The sequence below is a fragment of the Arvicola amphibius genome, chromosome 14 (assembly GCF_903992535.2).
Source record: "Arvicola amphibius chromosome 14, mArvAmp1.2, whole genome shotgun sequence".
NCBI lineage: Eukaryota > Metazoa > Chordata > Mammalia > Rodentia > Cricetidae > Arvicola > Arvicola amphibius.
In genome coordinates this window covers 51,544,192-51,564,980 of record NC_052060.1, presented here as the reverse complement: position 1 = coordinate 51,564,980, position 20,789 = coordinate 51,544,192, and the positions used below count along the sequence as shown (strand labels likewise).

General features: G+C 45.9%; 1 protein-coding gene across 2 annotated transcripts in view; it reads right to left on the bottom strand.

Moving 5' to 3' along the window:
- The window catches only part of Syde2 (synapse defective Rho GTPase homolog 2), a 34,326-nt gene extending 14,116 nt beyond the window's left edge, over nucleotides 1-20,210 (bottom strand). Inside the window, exons 1-4 of one of the 2 annotated variants that reach the window (XM_038311753.1) lie at nucleotides 19,007-20,210; nucleotides 9,493-10,167; nucleotides 5,975-7,056; nucleotides 1,712-1,838 (exon numbers count right to left, since the gene is read on the bottom strand). In XM_038311753.1, the coding sequence (XP_038167681.1) occupies nucleotides 1,712-1,838; nucleotides 5,975-7,056; nucleotides 9,493-10,167; nucleotides 19,007-20,210 (3,088 nt within the window). Of the gene's footprint in view, nucleotides 1-1,711; nucleotides 1,839-5,974; nucleotides 7,057-9,492; nucleotides 10,171-19,006 lie in introns of both variants that reach the window. The other variant, XM_042054176.1, reaches the window with a different exon arrangement.
- Nucleotides 20,211-20,789: the final 579 nt, after the last annotated feature.

The following is a 20,789-nucleotide window of genomic DNA, read 5'->3' as shown; positions in this document are numbered from 1 at the left end:
ATCAGGGTTACATAACACTCTAGAGAAATAAGCCACTCAGTATCCTGAGCCAGAACCTCAACTATCCCTAACCTGCAACGCTAAAAGTAAACTTCAAGGTACAATATCAGTAAGCAGTAAGTGAATTTTTCTTAAAAGCTTACCTAAACTTAATCGTGTATAAAATAAGAAAACAAATTGGGAGGTAAACATCAATACATCAAGAAAAAAACTGTTAAGACAATCAAGCATAGAAAACAAAACTATCAAAACACCCTGAGGCCAGAGGAACCCACTGAGGCAGCAACGGATGGAAGGCTTTGACTTCTGGGTCTGCTTCTCAAGTCTTGGGTTGGAGGGGATCACATAGGGGAGGGAAGACAAGCCTGGTCTGGAGCTGCCAACTATGAAAACCAGGTGAGCGGAATGGATGCACCTCTACACTGGCCCCCAAATGTTAGTAATTCAAAGGTAAAGAAATTGTAGGTGGAAAAACAGACCCAGAAGATTATTGGTAAGGTGAGGAGCAACCACAAATTCAAACACCGTTCCTGTTCTCCTCACAATACCCGCCTCCACACCACAATGCTGCCTCACACTGTCTGGAACCTCTCCTGGCTCTGCTTTCCCAAACTTTCCGTCTCCTCCAAACTTTCCAAGGCTCTTCCTTCTTCGTCTGCCTCCAAAGTTTTAGATCACCCAACTGTCCTTTTAAACTTTTATGGACAGTCCCGGGATTGAATTCCTTTTGTCAGTCACTCTCAACAAGCTCCCATTATTCAAGTCCCCACAACTGCTAGTGCTGTTTCCAGTGCTAGACACCGGGTCAGCTGTCGTCACTACCGGGACAAAGATGTCTCTGCACACTGGGCACGGTGGCGCTGACCCAGAACCCCAACACATGGAAGGCTGAGGCAGGAGGATTGCAGAGTTACTTAATGAGACCTAGTCTCGGGGAGAGGAAAGGAACACCTCGATCCTCACTACAACTTTCCCTCGGCAGCAGATGAGAACTCACTCCACTTGATCTCTCCATCCCCATCCCCTACTTCAAAACCTCACGGGCAATCTTACCCAACATTTCTGCAGCTAAAACAATATCCCCGCTCCAACGCATTTATTTCTGCTGATAGTACATGACCAGTACATGATTCAGAATCATTCATCTTGCTTGGCTTTGGATGCTTGTTTGCGCCCTCCATCCCCCTACCTCCCCATTTCACTCCCCACACCCACCCGAGCCGCACTGGAAGAGTTGGGAAAGCGCCATGGTTCCTTCCTTGATTTCCTTCTCTTCAACCCATCACACAGTTCCCAAATTAACATCCCCCCAAAACAGCCTTCAATGACCCCACTCCCCTACTCAAATATCTTGACGGGACCCCTTCCGCCTATTAAACAATCTAAATTCTCTGATCAGATGGGTCATTTCCTTTCCACCTAAGCACCAGTCAAATTGAACTCCTGAGCCATTTTAGTTCTCCCCACGAAGACGCAGATCTGCTGTGCTGAATGTAGCCCAGGTCGCATGTCCCCCATCACTGGCTGTTTAAGAATGAGCCGTATCTTAATAACTCCCCTCAGAAAGTAAGACTCAGCAGTCTATGGGGGAAGGAAAGGAAGACTTCAGAACAGAATCAAATCAAATGCAGGTTATAAAAGCGTATTTCCACTTTCTCTCCTGCAGGTGTAGTCCTTCCAGAATAAACACAAAATAAAATCTATTTTTTACCTGTTATTACATTTATATCTGGATACTGGTTTTCACACAGACCAACAGTTTTGCTATCCTTCTCAAAAGCCTCCCGAAGCTCTTTCTTGACGGCTGCTGAACCACACAATCGATACAGGCCTACGACCTAGAAACAAAACGCCACGTTACGGAGAGGATAATGCATGTAATGGCATACATCACATGAACTTGGCAACCTGTCATCGCAACACCTCAAATGCAGCTTCTGAGATCTCAAATTAACTGATTATACAGCGATGGAAGAAAAAAACATGTTTTAGGTAAAAACAGGCAAAACAATAAAAAAATTAAAAAGGTAAAATAAGGTCTATTTTAGGTAAAATAGGTAATAAGATAATAAAAAAGGTAAAATAAAGCCTACTTTAAAAGTCATACAAAAGTTCCACAGACAGTGCTCACCAGGACCTTCAAAAGTACGTGTTAGGAACCCACTGCCGGCTCTTCTAATTACTAAGTCTTCGGAAGTTCAATACATACCCAGGGAGAGGAAGCCAAACTAATCTCAAAAATAGATAGATAGATAAATAGATAGATAGATAGATAGATAGATAGATAGATAGATAGATAGATAAAAAAATTGAAAAAAAAATCCCTGATTAAGCTACTGGATTCTTTTGAAAAACTAAACCTCAAGAAATTTAAGGAGATGGGGGTGGGGGGAGAGTCCAGCTACAATCTCCCACACCACAAATAACCTGGTGTGCTGGCTCACAGGTGCAGTTCCAGTCCCTGGGAACAGGAGGGTCAGGAACTCAAGATCACTCTTAGCTGCATAGTCAATTCAAAGCCAGTCTGGACTACAAGGGCCTGTCTCAGAAGGGGGGAGGGAAGGAGGGAGGGAGGGAGGGAGGGAGGGAGGGAGGGAGGGAGGAGAAAGGGACTGAATTTAAGGAGAATAAGGGGTCGTCACCCATCCTTTCAAATCAAAAGACTATTTAGGAAGCAGCCACCCTGAGCTGAAGGAACAGTTACAGAAAACTATTTCACAATAATGAGCCATGAACAATCCTCAAAAGCTTGAATTAAGGATCTGCAGAGAGTACTCTAAGTGACCTAGAAGACAACAGCAGAGAGCTGGGTTCCATATGGGAGAGCATCACCACCAACATGGGCAAATGATATCTAGAGAACTCAGACGACTTACTGTACTAACTGAAACATGGTCAAAAACCTGAACCTACTTCAAAGAAAGACCCACACAAAGTGTTCCTACTTGCCAAAGGATCCACACAGGGGGAAAACCAAGCAAAGTGCTAGAAAGACAATTCTCATTTCAAACTCCTAACTAAAGTCCCGAGCCATCAATACTGAGAACAGCATGTTAGGGCTAGCATACCACGTCGAGAAACATGGTGAAAACATACGTAGGTACACACACACATGGTGCATAGACATACATGCAGGCAAATACCATGTGCATAAAATAAAATAATAATCAAAACAGAGAATGCAGGTGGCTGGCAACCATAAAATCTCGAGAAATCACCTCTCTGTCACGGTCCTGACTAACAAATAGACTCCATTTACTGGGGAAAACCCACAGATAAATTATGTTTGTTATTTCAGGCTAAACTGTATGTTTAAAATGTGCAGTACAAAGAAAATAGAGGCCAAATGTTAAATAAGATCAAGGGAAATGCTTCCATAGTAAAGGAACCAACTTTATTATAGTCCTTTTGATATAGGCCCATTTAAGTATAATGAAGTCCTATAGTAAGAATTTATACCTTTGAACCTGAAGACAAAATAAACTTAAGACAGACCAAAGTACTATTTAAAACAGTAGAAAATAAGCTGATCAAACATTTTACCCCCATCACAGATTTTTAAAGGCTAAAGAAGTGAAGATCTGCCGTGTGCATCAAAGGAAGGACATTCAGGATACAGCCCTCCGTTCAGAGGCTGACTGAGGCATGAACACTTCAGTTACAGTGGACGGACCATGACGGTGAGAAGCAGAGGCAGCAGTGTGCAGAGCAGCTACAAGATCACATGTCCATGTCACACCTCCTCTTTGTACAAATCTCAAACTGTTTTCGCAGTGAAAAAGCAAAAACAGTTAGTAGCAAAGAGGCAAACAAAACTTAAGACGGGGGACTGTGTGGCAGGCTGCGGGTACAGGTTTAACAGCCGCTGTCCACTTGGTCTCTTAGATGAGGAAGAAGGAAAGGACTCAAAACAAATACTTCTTAATATGCCACTTTCTAAAACAATTTTTTAGTTATTATTTTATTATGTGTACAGGCATTTGCCTACATATATGTCTGTGTACTATGTGAATGCCTGGTGCCCATGGAGGCCTGAAAAGAATGTTAGGTCTCCTGGAAATGGACTTACAGATAGCTGTAAGTCACCATGTGGTTGCCCGAACCAAAACCAGGTCCCTCTACAAGAGCAGCCAGTGCTCTTAACTGTTGAACCATCTCTCTAGGCCCAAAAGACTTATTTTTAAGTGAGTGAGTGTGAGTGTGTGTGTGTGAGTGTATGTGAGTGTGCGCCCATGCGTGCACATGAGTGCAGCTACAGAAGTGCCAGTTCCCCTGGAGCTAGAGTCACAGGCAGAGATGAGCAGCCAGACATGGGTGCTGGGAACAGAACTTGGGTCTTCTGGACCACTGAGCCATCTCTCCAGCCCTCAGAAACACAATCATCACAGGGTAGAATGCTGCACACTGCAATGTCAGGACTTAGGAGGCAGAGACAGCAGGATCAGGAGTTCAGGAGCAGCCTCCGCTACCTGTCTGGTTTATTAAAAACAACACGGAAGTCCAAATGTACTGCTGAGAGCTTTTAGGCCACAGGAAATCTTTATTTTGCACTACAGACATTTAGCTATCTGTCCTGAGTGTGCATCTGTGTGTCACGGTCCACACGTGAAGGTCACAGGCTTGTTTTCTCTCTCCATCATGTGGGTCCTAGGAATCAAATCCTGTCTGCGGCCTTTACCTGCTGAGCCTCTGCCTAGTTCAGGAAATCTTCCTTAAACTTTTATACAAGTAAGAATCACTGCTAAAAGCAGCAGTCTTTGAGACAGGGTTTCTCTGTGTAGCCCTGGCTGTCGTGGAACTCACTCTGTAGACCGTGCTGGCCTGGAACTCAGGGAGCCACCTGTCTCTGCCTCCAGGGATTAAAGGCGTGCACCACCATGGCCTGGCAAAACCAGCGGTCTGTATGCACCTGTTTTCTGCACCTTTCAGAGCATAAACTACTAGAGTACTGCTTGAGCGCCTTATTTTAATTTTAAATTGAAATAATGATTAACTTGAAAATCTACCTAATCTCTGAGCTTCTACACATGGTGGGGGTGGGGACAGAAGAAGAGCCGGAAAACCTTACGCATAAATTAGCTGCTGGAAGCCAGACTGTAAAGCAAAAGACCTGCTCCAAAGGCAACATAAACTGGAAACAGAATCACATGTCTGCGCGCTGAAGTCCTTCCGGAAGGTTACACACCATTTCTGGCTACCATTCTCACACTGTGTTACAAAGAACAGATTTTGTTTCTTCTACAGGTCGCCTTTGTGTCCTATTTTAGAAGTGTGGAAAGATGTTTCTCTGGTTAAGAGCACTGGCTGCTCCCCCAGAGGAGCTTGGTTCAATTCCTAGCATCCACATGGCCCCTCACAACTGTCTGTAAATCTAATTCCAGGGCATTCCAACACCCTCTTCAAGCCTCCATGGGCCCCAGACACACATGGAGCAGGCAAAATGCCCGTACACATAAATAATAAAATTAACAAACAAAATGTGGACATGGGTTCTAAGCATTAGGAACTCTCTCCACCGCAAGTACGGACCAAGAGTAAAGAGCCGGGTAAGTTTGAACTTCTGAAGAGGGAACTGGGAGAATCAGGATGAGGTTACTCTCGGGTGTCAAGCCAGGTCTTGTGACCCACCGTTGGAATGGCCCCTGAATTTCAAAGCACACAGAAGTATGAATTAAAGAACCGAGTCCTTCCGTGATATCAGCTTTTCAAGACAATTTGCTGTAAAGCAATCTAGTCCTAAACCCCATGCAGTTCTGTCTCACAACATAAACTGTGGCTTTGTCTAATAGGCTCTCAAATCACGGGCAACGAAAGCTGAGCTATGACACATTCCAAAAATAATGCGATACCAACACAGCAGGGGCTGGGGAGATGTCTAAATCTCTCTTGTTTTTTCAACCTTACCTTGAATTCCTGTTCCCCAGACTTAACAATCAATCAATAAAGGAGAGAGCAGGGAAAGGCAGTGAAATACCTGGCAGCCCCTCTTCTCAATTTCCACGATACATTTCTGTATCAGCAGCGGCACCATTGACCCCGCGTTTTCTTTCTCCACAACTTTCTGAATGTCAACCCCAAACATGACGGGTTCCCGGCTTTTATCCAGGCCATGGAGAGAATTCTCCCACTGTTCCATGAGGGTCACCTTGACATAAATAAGGCCTCTGGGTTCAAGTTTGACCGCCAACTGGTGTGTCTTTGTCACTCTGAACAGAGTGGGCAGGACAATTGTGCCGTGACAGCACACTCGGTTTCTCCTTGGAGTGGGCTCCCAGCTGAACACCACCAGTTTCAAATGCTGTGCGTTTTCGATCTCTATGTTGAAAGTGTGGTCCATGTCTAAGAACGTTGTCCGACAGGTAAGCAAAGCTGTTCTGGCTTTGTTCACCGAGTCTACCTGAATTGCACAGAAGACGTCTTTGGAATCCATCCGGGGTGGCTTGAGCCCCTCTGCTCCATAGAAGTGCACACTCATGAGGCCGGATATGTACTGTGAGCACTTGGGCTGATCGGCAAAGCTGTAGTGTCTAAAGGCATCTATATCTATATCGGTTTTGCTGCAACTGCTTGGAATGGCTTCTCTTCCTCTCCCGAGTTTGTGCTCGGATCCATGCTTGCTCGACTTAGTTCTAAGTTCGGGTGAATCTCCATCGCTAAGGTAACCACCCTTGCAGGAATACTTTGAGCTCCTGGTGGCTTTCTTCTGGTAGCTGTGCTGAGACGATACAGTGGTATCAAGATGGTACCGGCTTATAACGTTCCTGGTCGGGTTCCCAGAGGGGAGAGGGGCACCATGAGGCAGCTGGCGACAGCTGCACTTGGAAGGGGTACTCTCTGGACTGCTTATATAGTGCGAGGGTCCCCTGGCACCCAGCTTCCGGCTGAATTCTGGCAACCTTTTCATCTTCATGGACAGTTTCCTCACAGTGCGTGGAGATTTTATTTTATCTGGCAAAGACCAAGTAATAGAACTGCCTTTCTTCGCAGGGCTGGGGCTCGGAGATGGCTCCATAGCTCTCAATTCAGTCCTATTTGCAGAAACCAAGATCCCAGGACCTTAAAAGCAAGAAAGAAAGTTACTTCAAAGAGAAGGGCACCAACTTCTTATTTCTGCTTTAGAAGCCAGCTGGTGTTCCCGTGGCCAGGGCCGCAGGGCCCTTTTCACGCCTCCCTCTGCAGTGCTCTCCAGCAAGTGCAAATCCCTACGTGGTGGCTTAAGTTTTTGAGCAAATGGAAATGCCTCTATCTCAGAACATTCAACTAGAAGGACAGCTCTAACGTCAAAACGCTGCAGTATTTATACCCTCTAAAGCCAAGGGGTGCACAGAGCAGTGTCCATTAAAAAAAAAAAGTTAAGCCAGGTGGTGGTGGCACATGCCTTCAATCCCAGCACTCGGGAGGCAGAGGCAGGCAGATCTCTGTGAGTTCGAGGCCAGCCTGGTCTACAAGAGCTAGTTCCAGGGTAGGTACCAAAACTACACAGAAAAACCCTGTCTCGAAAAAAACAAATAAAACAAAAGTTAAAAACCAAAGAAGTCTGTAATTGGGCAGCAAAGAGGCCTTCTTTGTTCTGAAACTCTATTAGGCTGTTCTATATCCAATTAAACTTCCTGGTGAACTGGTTCTGGCACAACATTGATAGAAGAGGCTAAACAATCAATTTTTCCAGCTAGAAAGGACAGATTAATCAATTTCATTTTTTTTTAGTCTGTATATGTTCCTACTGAGTTTTCAAATTAATCAAACAAAATAAAAATATGCTCTGAAGCCAGGTAGTGGTGCGCACCTTTAATACCAGCACCTGGGAGGCGGAGACAGGAGGATCTCTGTGAGCTCAAGGCCATTTTTGTCTACATAGTGAGTTCCAGGACAGCCAGGACTGTTTTTTAGAGAAACCTTGTCTCAGAAAACCAAAATAGAAAAAGAAAATGTTCTGAAAACAGAAACAATGCAGAGTGGGCAGTGGCCGCACACGCCTTTGATCCCAGCACTCAGAAGTACAGACAGGTAGTTCTGAGTTTGAGCCCAGCCTGGTGTACAAAGCAAGTTCAAGGACAGCCAGGCCTACACAGAGAAACCCTGTCTTGAAAAACGCCCCCCACAGTTCAGCATCACCCCAATTATTTCATATTCGGTTTTTATATTCTCCTTTAGACAAAGATCCAATAACCTTAATACCAGAATCTAATCTTGGCAAAACTATTTCAGGACTAAAATGAGCATGTTTATCCATTTAGAATCAGCAAATTAAATCGTTATCATGAAAGTCGCCCTCCACCCATCCCTGTATCCTAACGACAAGCATTGTTCCATGCAGAGAGAGACTTCTTTAAGTATGGACACTGGGCTTTTCTGGTGAACAGTTAGTAAGAAATGGAGGGCTTGCCTACCGGACAAAGCATCCCTTGTACTGCCAACCACAAAACAGTCCTACTGGCTCACTGGTCTAGAACATTCTATAGTAATCAGGGTCCTGTTTTATCTAACATTAACCTATTTTGTTATAGAAAGGCTACTCAGTGTATTAAACTGCTCTGGGTTTTCCTAAATTATTAAGGAATTTAATAATCTGATTCTTTTTCTAAACTGTTAATAAACAGTTCCTACAGGAGTCATTCAGAGATTCTACCGCAGACAAGAGGGAATTTATTAAAACAAAAATGGAGGGCTGCAGAGAAGGCTGAGCATGTAAAGCGCCTGCTGCCGGAAACATGAGAACCTGAGTTCAAATCCTTGGAGCTCAAGTGAGTCAGTAATCGGTGTTGCTATAGCTAGCTGGGAAGTGGAGAGGTGCAGCCTAGCCTGGCCACGCAGCGGTGAACAGCGAGCCAGGAGATGGATAAGTGCAGCCTAGCATGCACTTATGTGAGTCGGTAATGGTATTTTTACAGGTAGTGGGAGGTGGGGAGGTGCAGCCTAGCCTGGCCACGCAGTGGTGAACAATGAGAAGAACCTCCTGCCTCACACAAAAAGGGTGAGGACAGACACCCAAGGTTGTCTCTAACCTCTACGAGTTCTGTAACGTGAGTATGCCCTGACTTACACACAGAAACAAGCACACACATGCACACACCACACAGGAACAAACACACACACACACACACACACACACACACACTTGGTTTGACTTTTAATACTTAAGAGTTAAACTACTAAAAAATTCTATTGTCACTGAAACCAGAATTATATCAACTAAATCACAAAACAGCTATGAGAAGTATAAAATGAAAAATGCTTAAATACAGAAATTTATGCACCAAGCCAGAGGTGCTGGATCCTCCGGGAGCTGGAGCTATAGGTGGCTGACTGTGAGCCAAGTGACGTGAGTGCTGGGACCCACACTCAGGTCCTCTGCAAGAGCAGCAAGCACTCTTAGCGCAGGTCCGAAACGTCTTCACTTTATACACACAGACAGGCGACATCATCTGGGTTTAGTGCTAGGAACTGTCAAGGAGTAGGAAATAGAAGTATCAGGTGTACAGTCACCTTTACCTGTAAAAGCAGATTTTGGCACGGGGCTGTCCTCTGCCATGATGCCTTCCTGTGTTCTGGGTCCTAACCTTTGCCTGCGCTGCTGCGGAACCTCTGTGGACTGGATGGGGTCTACAGGACTAATTCCATCTGACTGTGTGCTCCGCATGTCACCTGCGTGCTGGGCAGGACACAGCTGCTCTTCACCATGCGGCTCGGCCTTCCTCAGGTCTCTCACACGGAGAGCAGGGAGCTTCACTGTGGCAGCGTTCGCCTCAAGCCTCAAGACACCTGCTGCACCAAGCTCGTCTTCCTCGGGGATGGGATTGTACCATATCTCCCCTTCATCATCAGCATCGTTGTCCTCACTGAAGTCTAAAGAGCAGTTTCCTGAGAATGCAGAGCTGGTGGCATCACAGGTCGCATGTGTGTAGTGTTCCCTGGGGGACTTGCAGAAAGGCTGCGGGGGCACATGTCTGGGTGGTGACACCGGGGAGAGCGGGAAATTGCTTCTCTCTTGGCATCGCTTACTCTCTTCCAGACTCTGAGACCTCAGGGTGCTCTGATACAGCCAATTGCGTTTCTTTGAGACAGTGATGTTGTTAAGGGGCTGCCGACCTCTAAGCTCAGCATTATCCTTTACATCTTCAGGTTCCCTTTTCTTCGATGGAGACCCATAGACATTTTCAAATAAGTCTGCTTCAGAGGAGAAACGAGAGAGCATAATAATGTCAGGTACAGAAGGAAAGACATGTCACTTCAGATCAGCTATTAAAACATTTAAAAATAAAAGTGATATTAGCTATATTCATTGATCAAAATCAAATCACAAATTTTTTCCATTGAAATATAATTTTAATTTAGAAATCCAAGTGGATATATAAGTGTTATGAAATTCTAAGGGATAAACAAGTGAACAGTGCCTTTATCGTAAAATATCACGGTGCTCAAATCTTACCCTAAGCAATCTGATCTATAGACAGTTACTAAAGAATTAAAGTATGCTTTTTATTGATATCTGAATAACAGACAAAGGACCAAAAGCCATGAGAAAGCACGAGTAACATTCTTTTACATTCATGAAGATTAATTTTTTAATAAAAGCCTTTAAATTCACATAAGGAACAGATAAAAATATTAAGCAAACAGCCCTTTCCCAGAATCCAGTAAGGATCCCAGATACCTACAGTTGTGTATGCGTCCATCAGAGCATCACGATGTTATGAGAATGTTACATTATTATAGGGTTAAGTGGCAGTGACTAAGCTAAGCACACAGCTATCAAAACACCAGCTCACTACACATACCTAATGTACAGCCACATTTGTGGAAATCTGAAATCACGTCATGTTTTCAAATTATTACCATTATTGTTATAGTATTATTATCAAATTATACTATTAGGATAGTCTTCTTGTATATATGGCTAATTCATCATTCATAATAAAGCAGTGATCTAATAGCAGGGATAACAATGCATTAGGCTATAAGACGCTTCATAATAAACAAAGAATTAGGTCTATGTTTAATCAAGGCTTTCAGTACTTCCATTTACTGAAAAAAAAATCCTTTAAAAAATGTAAATTTACCATTCTCTTTTAAACCTAAACATGTACCCAAATGAAATTACACCAAAACCTTCATTGCAAACTGAAGTTCCAGGCCAGATATTTCTAGATCCATAATCTAGACTAGCTATTTTGTTTGCTTGCTTTTCGAGACAGGGTTTCTCTGTGTAGCCTCTCACTCAGATTCACTGCCTCTGCCTCCTGGCTAGACTAGCTCTTCAGAGCTCCTACATCGGAAGTCACTGGTCTACTCAATGAGTGACCACTGTGTGCCGAGCAGGAGAGACAGCAGCAGGGAAGGGCTGAATCCCTGTCCCTCTACAGCAGTGGTCTCAACCCTTTAGAACAGTTCTTCATGCTGTGCCGACCCCAACCATACAATTATTTTGTTGCTACTTCCTAACTGTAATTTTGCTACCGTTATGAATTATAATGTAAATATCCGTGTTTTCCGATGGTCTTGTGACCCCTGTGACTCCTGTTGAGAACCAGGGCTCTACAGCAATCCTGAGAGTATGAGCGGTGTTCAACACTAGGTCTGCCTCTAAAACTAGCAACCTTGTGCCTTCCCAGACCACACAGCCCACCAACAGGAGGAAGTGACTGTCTCTGAACATGAGACAGCCAGCATTTTACCGTATGGGCCACTGCTGATGAAAGGTAGATGCTATGTAAAACCCCTACTCACCAGAGCCAAGTTTTTCCCTGGGACCAGCTAGCTGGAAAACAGAAGCGACAGCTTCCCCACCCCGACCCCTCCCTCGCGGAAGCCTGCAAAGAAAGCCTGCAAAGAAAGGACCATGCAAAGAAGCCTGCAAAGAAAGCCTGCAAAGAAAGGACCATGTCCACCCTCCAGGTCTGAAGATGCAAACGACACACACCCGATAAGTGTCTTGAGATGATTTCCTTTCAACATTGTTAATTAAGGAAAACTGGACTCTAGAGTCTCTCTTTTTTGGGACCAGAGGATGGTTCAGTTAGGAGTACTTACCGCTCTCACATTAGACCCAAGTTGCGTTCCTAGCACCGATATCAAGAAGCCTGCACCCCTAGAACTCCAGCTCCAGGGGATGACTCCTCTTTAGGCCTCCACAAGCAACCGTATTCACACGGACATAGACACATAATTGAAAAATAAGCCAGGCCTAGTGGTGCACACGCTTCATCCTAACACTTGGGAGGCAGAAGCAGGCAGATCTCTGAATTCAAGGCCACCCTGGGCTACAGAGGGAATTCCAGGGCAGCCAGGATTACACAAAGAAACCATGTCTTGAAAAACTAAAATAAAAATAAAATACATATTTAAAAAAAAATTGTTTCTTCGGTTCTCTCTCCTCCGTGCCCAAAGATAACAAGAACAAGGATCTCGGAAGTCGCTAGGGCTCTGGGTTCTCAGGGGATCACAGGCTCTTGCCCAGAGCTCTGAAATCTAGAACGACCTCACCTTTCAGGCCACATCTCTCTCTGTGTGTAATAGCATAGCAGAACTGTAGGAGACACTGTTTACACATAGTTCAGACACAACTACAGAGCTGAAGCTAGAAGTCACATCTCGTTGATCTTCTCAGAGCTCCTTAGCAACACCCAAAACTTTATGTAGCTGGACACATTATTTTGTGTCCTGCCATTTTTTTTTCACATACTATCCATCCCACACCATTCCTGATGGGCATCCACATGCACTACATTCCCAGGAACCGGAATGAGAAAAATAAATCTATTGGCATCTTATATCTAAGCAAGCTGATGTGTTTAATCAAAGTGTAATACTACTAAAAGGAACAAGTGCATTGTGAGACACTCACTATTTTTGTTATTGTGCATGTGGTGTGCAGAGTGTATGAACATGTGTGTGCATCCATGTAGAAGCCAGAGGCTGGCATCAGGATACCCTGGAACTGGAGTTACAGAAGGCCGTGAGCCACCATGTCCTCTGCAAAAACCAGGCTCTAAACCACTGCACCTTCTCTCCATCCCATCGTGCTTTATTGGGACAGGGTTTCTCACTGAACTTAGAAGGCTGTGTGTAATCATCTCTCTCCTCCCTTCTTAAGTTAAAAACTAATGCCTAATTCAATTGCACAGATTTTAGAGTTAAATCTTGCTTCAGATGACAGATACACAAGAAGATGGAAGTAAAAACAAGCATGCAAAGTTGCAGGGCAAAATAAAAAAAAAAAAAGCACTCTCTAACAATGATACGTTAGTTGCTATAGTTTCCAGGTTCTAACTAAAGTGATTTTATTTTGAAAATCTGTAAGAGAATGCAACAGTGGTGACTTTGGGGGAGTTTTCCACTGAGAAAAGTGGGCTGTATAGTGGTAAACTACTTGAGCCCGTTTTATTTTCTCAACAATGATTTCATAGTAAAGGCAGCGATGTAGTATACTAAACATTTAAATGCTATGTCTCTCGCAGCATCAGCTGACTAGGCAGCAGTGCATCTCATCGGTAACTGGAAATGTCCAGCATCCACGGCATCCTTTCATTGCTCCAGAATCTCCTGAAGAAAGCAGTGTCCTTCCTTCTCTTTAAAACCCTCAAATAAAACCAATTCTATAAGCATCAGATATTGAAGCCTATGCTTAGGTTTTGTTGGTTTAAGATGAACCTGTGTGTGCACTTCCCAGATAAATCTGAAAGGAGGTGGAGAAAAGACACATTTTCTTTTCTTTTTTTTTATGACTAGCAATAAAAGCCCTGAAGCCAACTGTATGCTCACATTTGACACATCAGAGACTGAAAAAGTAGAAAGGAAAAGTTTGAGATGGTTTTCTTTTGTTTGCTTGCTTTTTGCTTTTCCAAGACATAGTTTCTCTGTGTAACTCTGGCAGTGCTGGAAGTCACACTGTAGACCAGGCTGGCATAGAACTCAGAGATCTGCCTACTGGGATCTCAGGAGGTGTTTGAGAGGGCAGCACAGAAGAGAAGGGAAGCGGGATAAGTAAGTACTGCTGGGGGTGCTCTCTAGCTCAACCTCACAGCTCCCCAGGCCTAACTCCTCAATCCTCACACCCTGACTGGGTAAGGCAGTATCCTCATGATGCCTGCCAAGCGCCTACACTGTACCACATAATTTTAGTATTCTCACAGCGGCCCAAGGAAAGAAGCCACAAGAAGCTGAGTATCTTGGCTAAGGTCAGAGGAGCAGGGAAAGTCTGTCCAGAAGTCCAGAACCTATAGACTACTGTTCTTCCATGCTCACCTCTCTGGCAGATTCCAAAATCTCCAACACTGATTGGTGAGAGATGGGATCAATTAAGATAACTGCTCAAATACATCACGTATTATAAGTAAGTACTAATTATTAATTCATACAAGATTGAAGCAGAGAACTCTGCTTTGCTCTAACTGGGGTCAGCATAAGCATCAGGTATTAAATAAGGAAGTCATTCCAAAGCTGAGGCACGTGAGAACTCCAGGCCCTTACTAAAGAGCGGCCTTTCAAACGGCACCATCTGTCCACCAAAAGCCTATTAAAATGCAGAAGCTCAGGACCCTGCCCAACTCTAAGGTTTTCCAGGAATCCATAGGCACATTGTTTGAAAGCATCCTTCTCAAACAGCGAACACCAAACCTTCTACAACAAGGGCCTAGTAAACAGCCTAAGACATTCTCATAAGATACACAGACATCTCTTTGATGGCAAACCATTGATTTAGAAGCACAGGGCTTTCAAACCAGCAGGACACTATTTTCTGCTGATTTTGTAATTCTCAAAGTTTTCCAGCCACCAGCAACTCCAATGTTCCATGGCGCTCTTCCAAAACAACAAACAAAAAATGCTGCACTTGCTTCCAAAGGCCAGAACGCCAAGCTGTCCCACACAGGACTTCAGGGGAGAAGAGTGTCAGAAACCGTCCACTTGCTGCTACTAATGTTGAGGATGCTGGGGGGTGGGGGTGGGGTCGATGCAAGAACAATAAAGAAACCAGAGTTTCAAATACTTCAGAAAAAGTAGTAGATGGGAATCTGTACCATGGTATCAATTTCACATAAGATGGTTAAAGATCATACCAGCTGGGGGTTGGGGGTCTTGGAGAGATGGCTGAGCGATTAAGAGCACTGGCTGCTCTTCCAGAGGACTCAGGTTCTATTCCCAGCCCCCCACATGGCAGCCAACAACCATCTGTAACTGGGTGGGCACCTGGCACACTAGTGGTGCGCAAACAAAACAGTCATACACATTAAGATGAAAATGAATCAATCTTAAAAGGGAAAGGGGAGAAAAGGGAGGGGCAGAGTCAGTCAAAGTGGCACAGGTCTTTAATCCCAGAACTCAGGAGGCAGGCAGAGCTGTGTAAATTCAAGGCCAGCCTGATCAACATACTGAATTCCAGAGCTATTGTAGAGACTCTATCTCCAAAAAGCAAACAAAAAAGATCATACCAACGAGGAACTGGGACTGTGACTCAGTGGGTACAGTGCTTGTCCCGTGTGCACAATGCCCTGGATACCATCCAATGGGGTACAGTCATGCACAGATCTGGAGTTCAAGGCCAGCCCTGGCTACAAAAGCAGCAAAGAAGATCATGCCATCTAATTAACACTACCTTAAAATTTCTAGGTTAAATTATTAAGTAACATAGCAAGTCTTTCACAGAAGCAAAAGTGGAATCAAAGAGGCTCAATTAAAGAATAGCCAAAATAACTCAACTGATGCTCCAAATATATTTCTAAAAATTACACGCTAATTAAAATTAAGACTTATAATGAAGTGCAGTTGGCAAATAAACTATGATTCCTTCATAATTTTAAGGCTTGCAGAAACTTGACAATATTTACTGTGTGTAATGACTTTAGATTTCTCAAATAATCATCTCAATTAGGAACAAATTGGCCAATCTGTGAACACTGCACACGTAAACGCATCTGACTGCTGGCATCATGATACAGGAAACGTTTAATGGTTCTTGGAGGAGCCAGATAGCAAAACAGCCACTTGTTTCCATGTCTTAACAGCCTATAAGATTCTCCAAACATTTTAATACTCAGGGTAGGTAGCTCCAGTCATTACACAGCTATTAAATTCTGAATTGTAATCTTAGTTTGAAAAAATATCCTTATAAATACTTAGAAAGTGTGATATAAACCCTTTAAAATACTTACCTTCAAAGCTAGACTCTGTAATTTCTCAGAAGAAAACAGTTTTGAAAATTTTATTTTATTCTCTTTTGTGTGTTGGTGGAAGAGTGGATCTGTAATCACATCCAAGTCTTGACCCTACTAAGCACATACTCTACCACTGAGCTATATACACAACACAAGAAATACTACGCACATCCTCTACCACTGAGCTATATAAACAACCCAACAAATTGACTCAAAAGTGTACTCCAAGAAACATCAACTTTAAACGGTATATAGCAAGGCTGTAGAGATGGCTCAGCAGTAAAGAGTACTTGTTCTTGCAGAAGACCTGGGCTCAATTCCCAGCACTCACATGGGAGCTCACAGTTATTGATAATTCCAGTTCCAGAGGATCTGGAACTCCCTCCAAGGCACCAGACAGACACGTAGTGCCCATAAATACGTGCAAGCATGCAAACACATAAAATACATCTTAAAAAATATTTTAGTTAAAAAATGAATTAAATTAAATTATCATTAAATTCTTTTAAAAGTTTTAGAGACTATTCTAGAATCCCCGCATCTTTTATGCACGCGCTCTAAACCGTGTTTTATAAAACTCCATCCATCTCCTCAGGCCAAGTCATTTAATAAAATTAATTGGATCAAGCCTCTAGAAGATTTTGAGTCCCTTGGACCTTATATGGAGAGGTTTTTGAGTCCTGAGAACAGAGTATGAATCCAGACAACAGTGTGAATCTGTTCACGCAGCTACCTGAGTCTACACCCCAGCAAGATGCCTTCAGCAGACTCCTTACCTCTAGGTCCTTTGTGTTGCAGGACAATGGCCTTATCTTAGGTGGGGAGAAGAGATGGGAGTGGAGCTGATGGAAGAATCCAGGTCTGTCCAGACCAGCAAACCACCAAGAAAACTATCCGTAGCAGCAGATGCCAAAAAAACTATTTTGTTATTTTTACTTCCTAAAGAATAGATGTGTGATATGAACAGAAGTAAGGAAGCCAGAGTTTAGGTCGGAGATTTTGGCAGCTTTAGGTTAGATTTCTTATAAAATACAGCTATAGTAATTGCAATATTTAGTTTTAATTTTAATTGCAGTGTTTGGTTTTAATATTTGTATTTAATGTCATAATAGAAGAGCAACAAATTCATCCTTCGAGGAAATATACTTTTAATTCCCTGAGTATTTACACAACGACTAAAGTAATTCGATGGTGACTGTTTTTACAAGGAGTTTTGTTAGCAGTGAAAGTTATCAGAGAGTTGAATTAAACCAAGTTGAAGAAGCTTGAAGGTTGTCAGACTTTGACACCAGTACTTAGAGCTGGGAAAGTCGGGGGAGGGGTTTGTTGTTGATTTGGGTTTTTTATCCTTTGGGCTTTTGTTTTCTGTGAGCTTGGTAAAGTGCACTTCTCTTGACAAAGACAACACTACTCCTTTACTTGGGGGAAACAGAATCTATTGTTGAATATATATTATCTGAATATATGTTATCTATATATCATACAAAATCATTGTTTAATTAGCACTTTTGTGATCTTTGTTTCTCGTCACATTTGTGTTTTATTGATTGACGCTGGTGTGTAATAACCCAATTCTGTGGGATGTGTAATCTTTCCTCTTTCTTTCTTTTTTAAAGACAGGGTCTCACGGTGTAGGCCAGGCTGGCCTGGAACTTAGAGACCCACCTGCCTATTCCTCCAGAGTGCTGGGACTAAAGGTGTACGCCACCATACCTGGGCTGGATGTGCACTTCCCGTGAAAGCCTCAAATACGTTCAGTACTCAGTATTTTTAAAACGCTTCACTGACAGTCCCTGTATGTAACAGGGTGTCAAGACACCACATGGTTCTGATCTGTTTCTTTCCCCAGAGAATTCTGATATTGACAACAAAATTCAGAGATTTCTACAACTGATAACCTAGACCTTCAGGGCTTACGAAAAACAGGCGCATACCAAACCAAGGAGTGTGAACACTATATATGGACAAACAGACTTATAAAAATATTTTTCTACTATAAATAATGTTTCCCAAGTTTTCTTGGGTACTTGGGCGTGGATCTGAGTGACATTTATTTTCATTACCATGCCAGTATCTTAGGTTTTTCTTTTTTCATCCTACAAGTGGATGGAATCTTTGATTTGGGTTTAGTTTGGTTTGTATGGTGTGTGTGTGTGTGTGTGTGTGTGTGTGTGTGCGCGCGTGTGCGTCTGTGTGTGTGTGTGTGTGTGACCAGCATGCTCACATGCATGTCTGAGCTCAAGTATGTGTGAGGGCCTGGAGTAGAAAAAGAGCCTAGTAAGTAAAATGACAGTTTATGAAGCCTGTAAAATTCTACCTTGGATCGAATTCAAGTTCACAAACTTCCCAAGTCTTAGGGTTTGCGGAGAGCTACAGAGGAAAATCAAGGCAGTGCCGGTCATCTCAAAACCTACAGAAAAAGCAAGTAAAGAACTTAGCTTCTGCTCCCTGTTGTCCTAAGGAAGGAGACAAGCTGACTCTTGGAAGAGGAAAAGAATCCGAGAAGAGAAAGAAAAAAGCAGGAAGGGAGAAAGAGGGAGGGCAAAATGAACACAGCTCTAATGCATGACATTGGCAGAGTCACGCGACCTACTGCAAAAGCACTGGCCAGGACAGAAGCCCACTTCAAAAACACGAGCGCCGCGGTTCTCAACCTGTGGGTCGAGACCCCCACCGGGCCGCATATCCAATATATACATTACGATTCGCACCAGCAGCAAAATTAGTTGCAAACTAGCAACGAAATGATTTTGTGGTTGGAGGTCACACAGCATGAGGAACTGTATTAGAAAGGTTGAGAACCACCGCCCTGGGTGCTCACAGCGTTGCTGAACACACTGACCGCAGTGTCCTACCTGTCAGTGTGATTCTTTGGTCCGCGGTCACCGAGAGGACGTGGTTTTCGTGCACTTTCCAACTGCCCAAATTTGGAGAAGTTGTCTGCGCTCCGGGAACTTTGGGTGCTGTCCCACGAGCGCGACCCTTCATCCCCAGGGACAGCAGGCGTCCTTTGTACATCCACCTCTGCAGCTTCTTGACTGTCACCGCAGGCGGCTTGAGGAGGGGAGGCCCCTCGGGACGGTCCTCTTGGCTGCTGGGTATCACAGAGGTCCCCTCAAGATCCCTATAGGGACGTTCCGAGGACCGGCCTGGGTCCTGGCAGATGGAAGGCAGGAAGGCGGCGGACGCAGCAGCCCTGTGGCTGCCCCGGCTCCAGCCGTCCATCCCACCTACACGTGGCGGGGGCTCGTCCCTGTCCCGGTGCGCGGCGCACGAGATCCAGCTGTCGCTCGCCCACCGCTGGAGCAGCGGCGGCTGGGGGTTCTCGCGGAGGCTCTCGAGACTTCTGCAACTGGACAGCCTCATCCGAGGACTCGGCGGCCGTCCTACCCCGGACTCCTTAGGAGGCGACCGGGGCGGGGACACCTGCTGCGGCTGCGAAGGGCGGTCGCCGCCTCGGGGGCTGCAGGCTGGGCGCACGGCTGCGCCGTGGGGGAGAGGTGGCTGCTGGCCCCAAGCCCCGGCTCCCGCGGGTCCGCCCCGCCGCGTGCCCGTGTCAGGGGGCAGGTCGTGCATGGCCTGGATCAGCAGATAATAGGCCTCTCGCAACTGGGTCTGCAGCCTGCCCGTCTCCCGGCGGCCGCCCTCCACCCCCGGGGAGGAACCCGCCGCTGGGGAAGGCGAGGCCCGCAGCGCCTCCGCCCCCTCGGGCGCACAGCCCGCGGGCAGGTTCTCGTAGTAGTCGGCGCCCTCGTCCTCCCGGTCTTCGTCGTCGTCAACGTCGCCGCTGCCTTCGGGGCCCGGGACGGCGCGTGCGAGCGCGCGGCCCAGAGCGGCGGCCTCCTGAGCCCCGCGAGACCATGCGACCCGCGCGCCTGGTTGCTCGGAGCGCATCCCGTTTCCCCACGCGAGCTGCTCCATGCCGGGGCCCACGAGCCCACGGGGCGCCGAGCGTCCCTCGGAGTGCGAAGCCGCCACGGTATACGCGCGCAGCTCCAGCGCCCCCGGAGCGCGGCGCTCCCGGTGCCGGCCGAGCGTCCTCCGCCAGGGCTCCGCCATGCGCGCAGTCTCAGCAGCCCGGCTCGCCCTGGGCGCGGGACTGGCTCCGAGTCCCGCGCGGGCGGAGGCGGCGGCTCTCCATGACCGCGGCCGGTCCTCGCCAGCTCCTCACATACTTGGCATAACTCTGCCGCGGCGGGCCGTGGGGGGGGGGGGGGGGGGGGGGGGGCGCGGGCGGGCGGGCACGATAGCGCGCATGCCCCGGAACTGGAGCCGCGACGGGGCGCGCGGGCTGCAGCGCTGCCTTCCCGAGGTGGGCGCTCCGGGGGCGGGGCCAGCGGGGCTGCAAGGAGGGAAAGGTGGAGCGGGTCCGACTGCCACCCCGCCACCTTCCCGGCTCCTCCCCGCTGCCCCCCGCGCAAGGCGGGGCTCCGGTGCAGCAAGTCCTAGCTTGAGGGTAACAAAGACTGTTTGGACGGATCGAGTGCAATGCAGGTGTATCTCTCTGGAGCGATGTTCCGATCAGTCCCCCCCTCCCCCCCGGAGCTGGTGCAAAGGAATCTCCGGGCCTGGAGAGGTGGCTTGGCTGTTAAAGAGCGCTGCTGGCTGCTCTTGTAGAGGACACAGGTTCGATTCCCA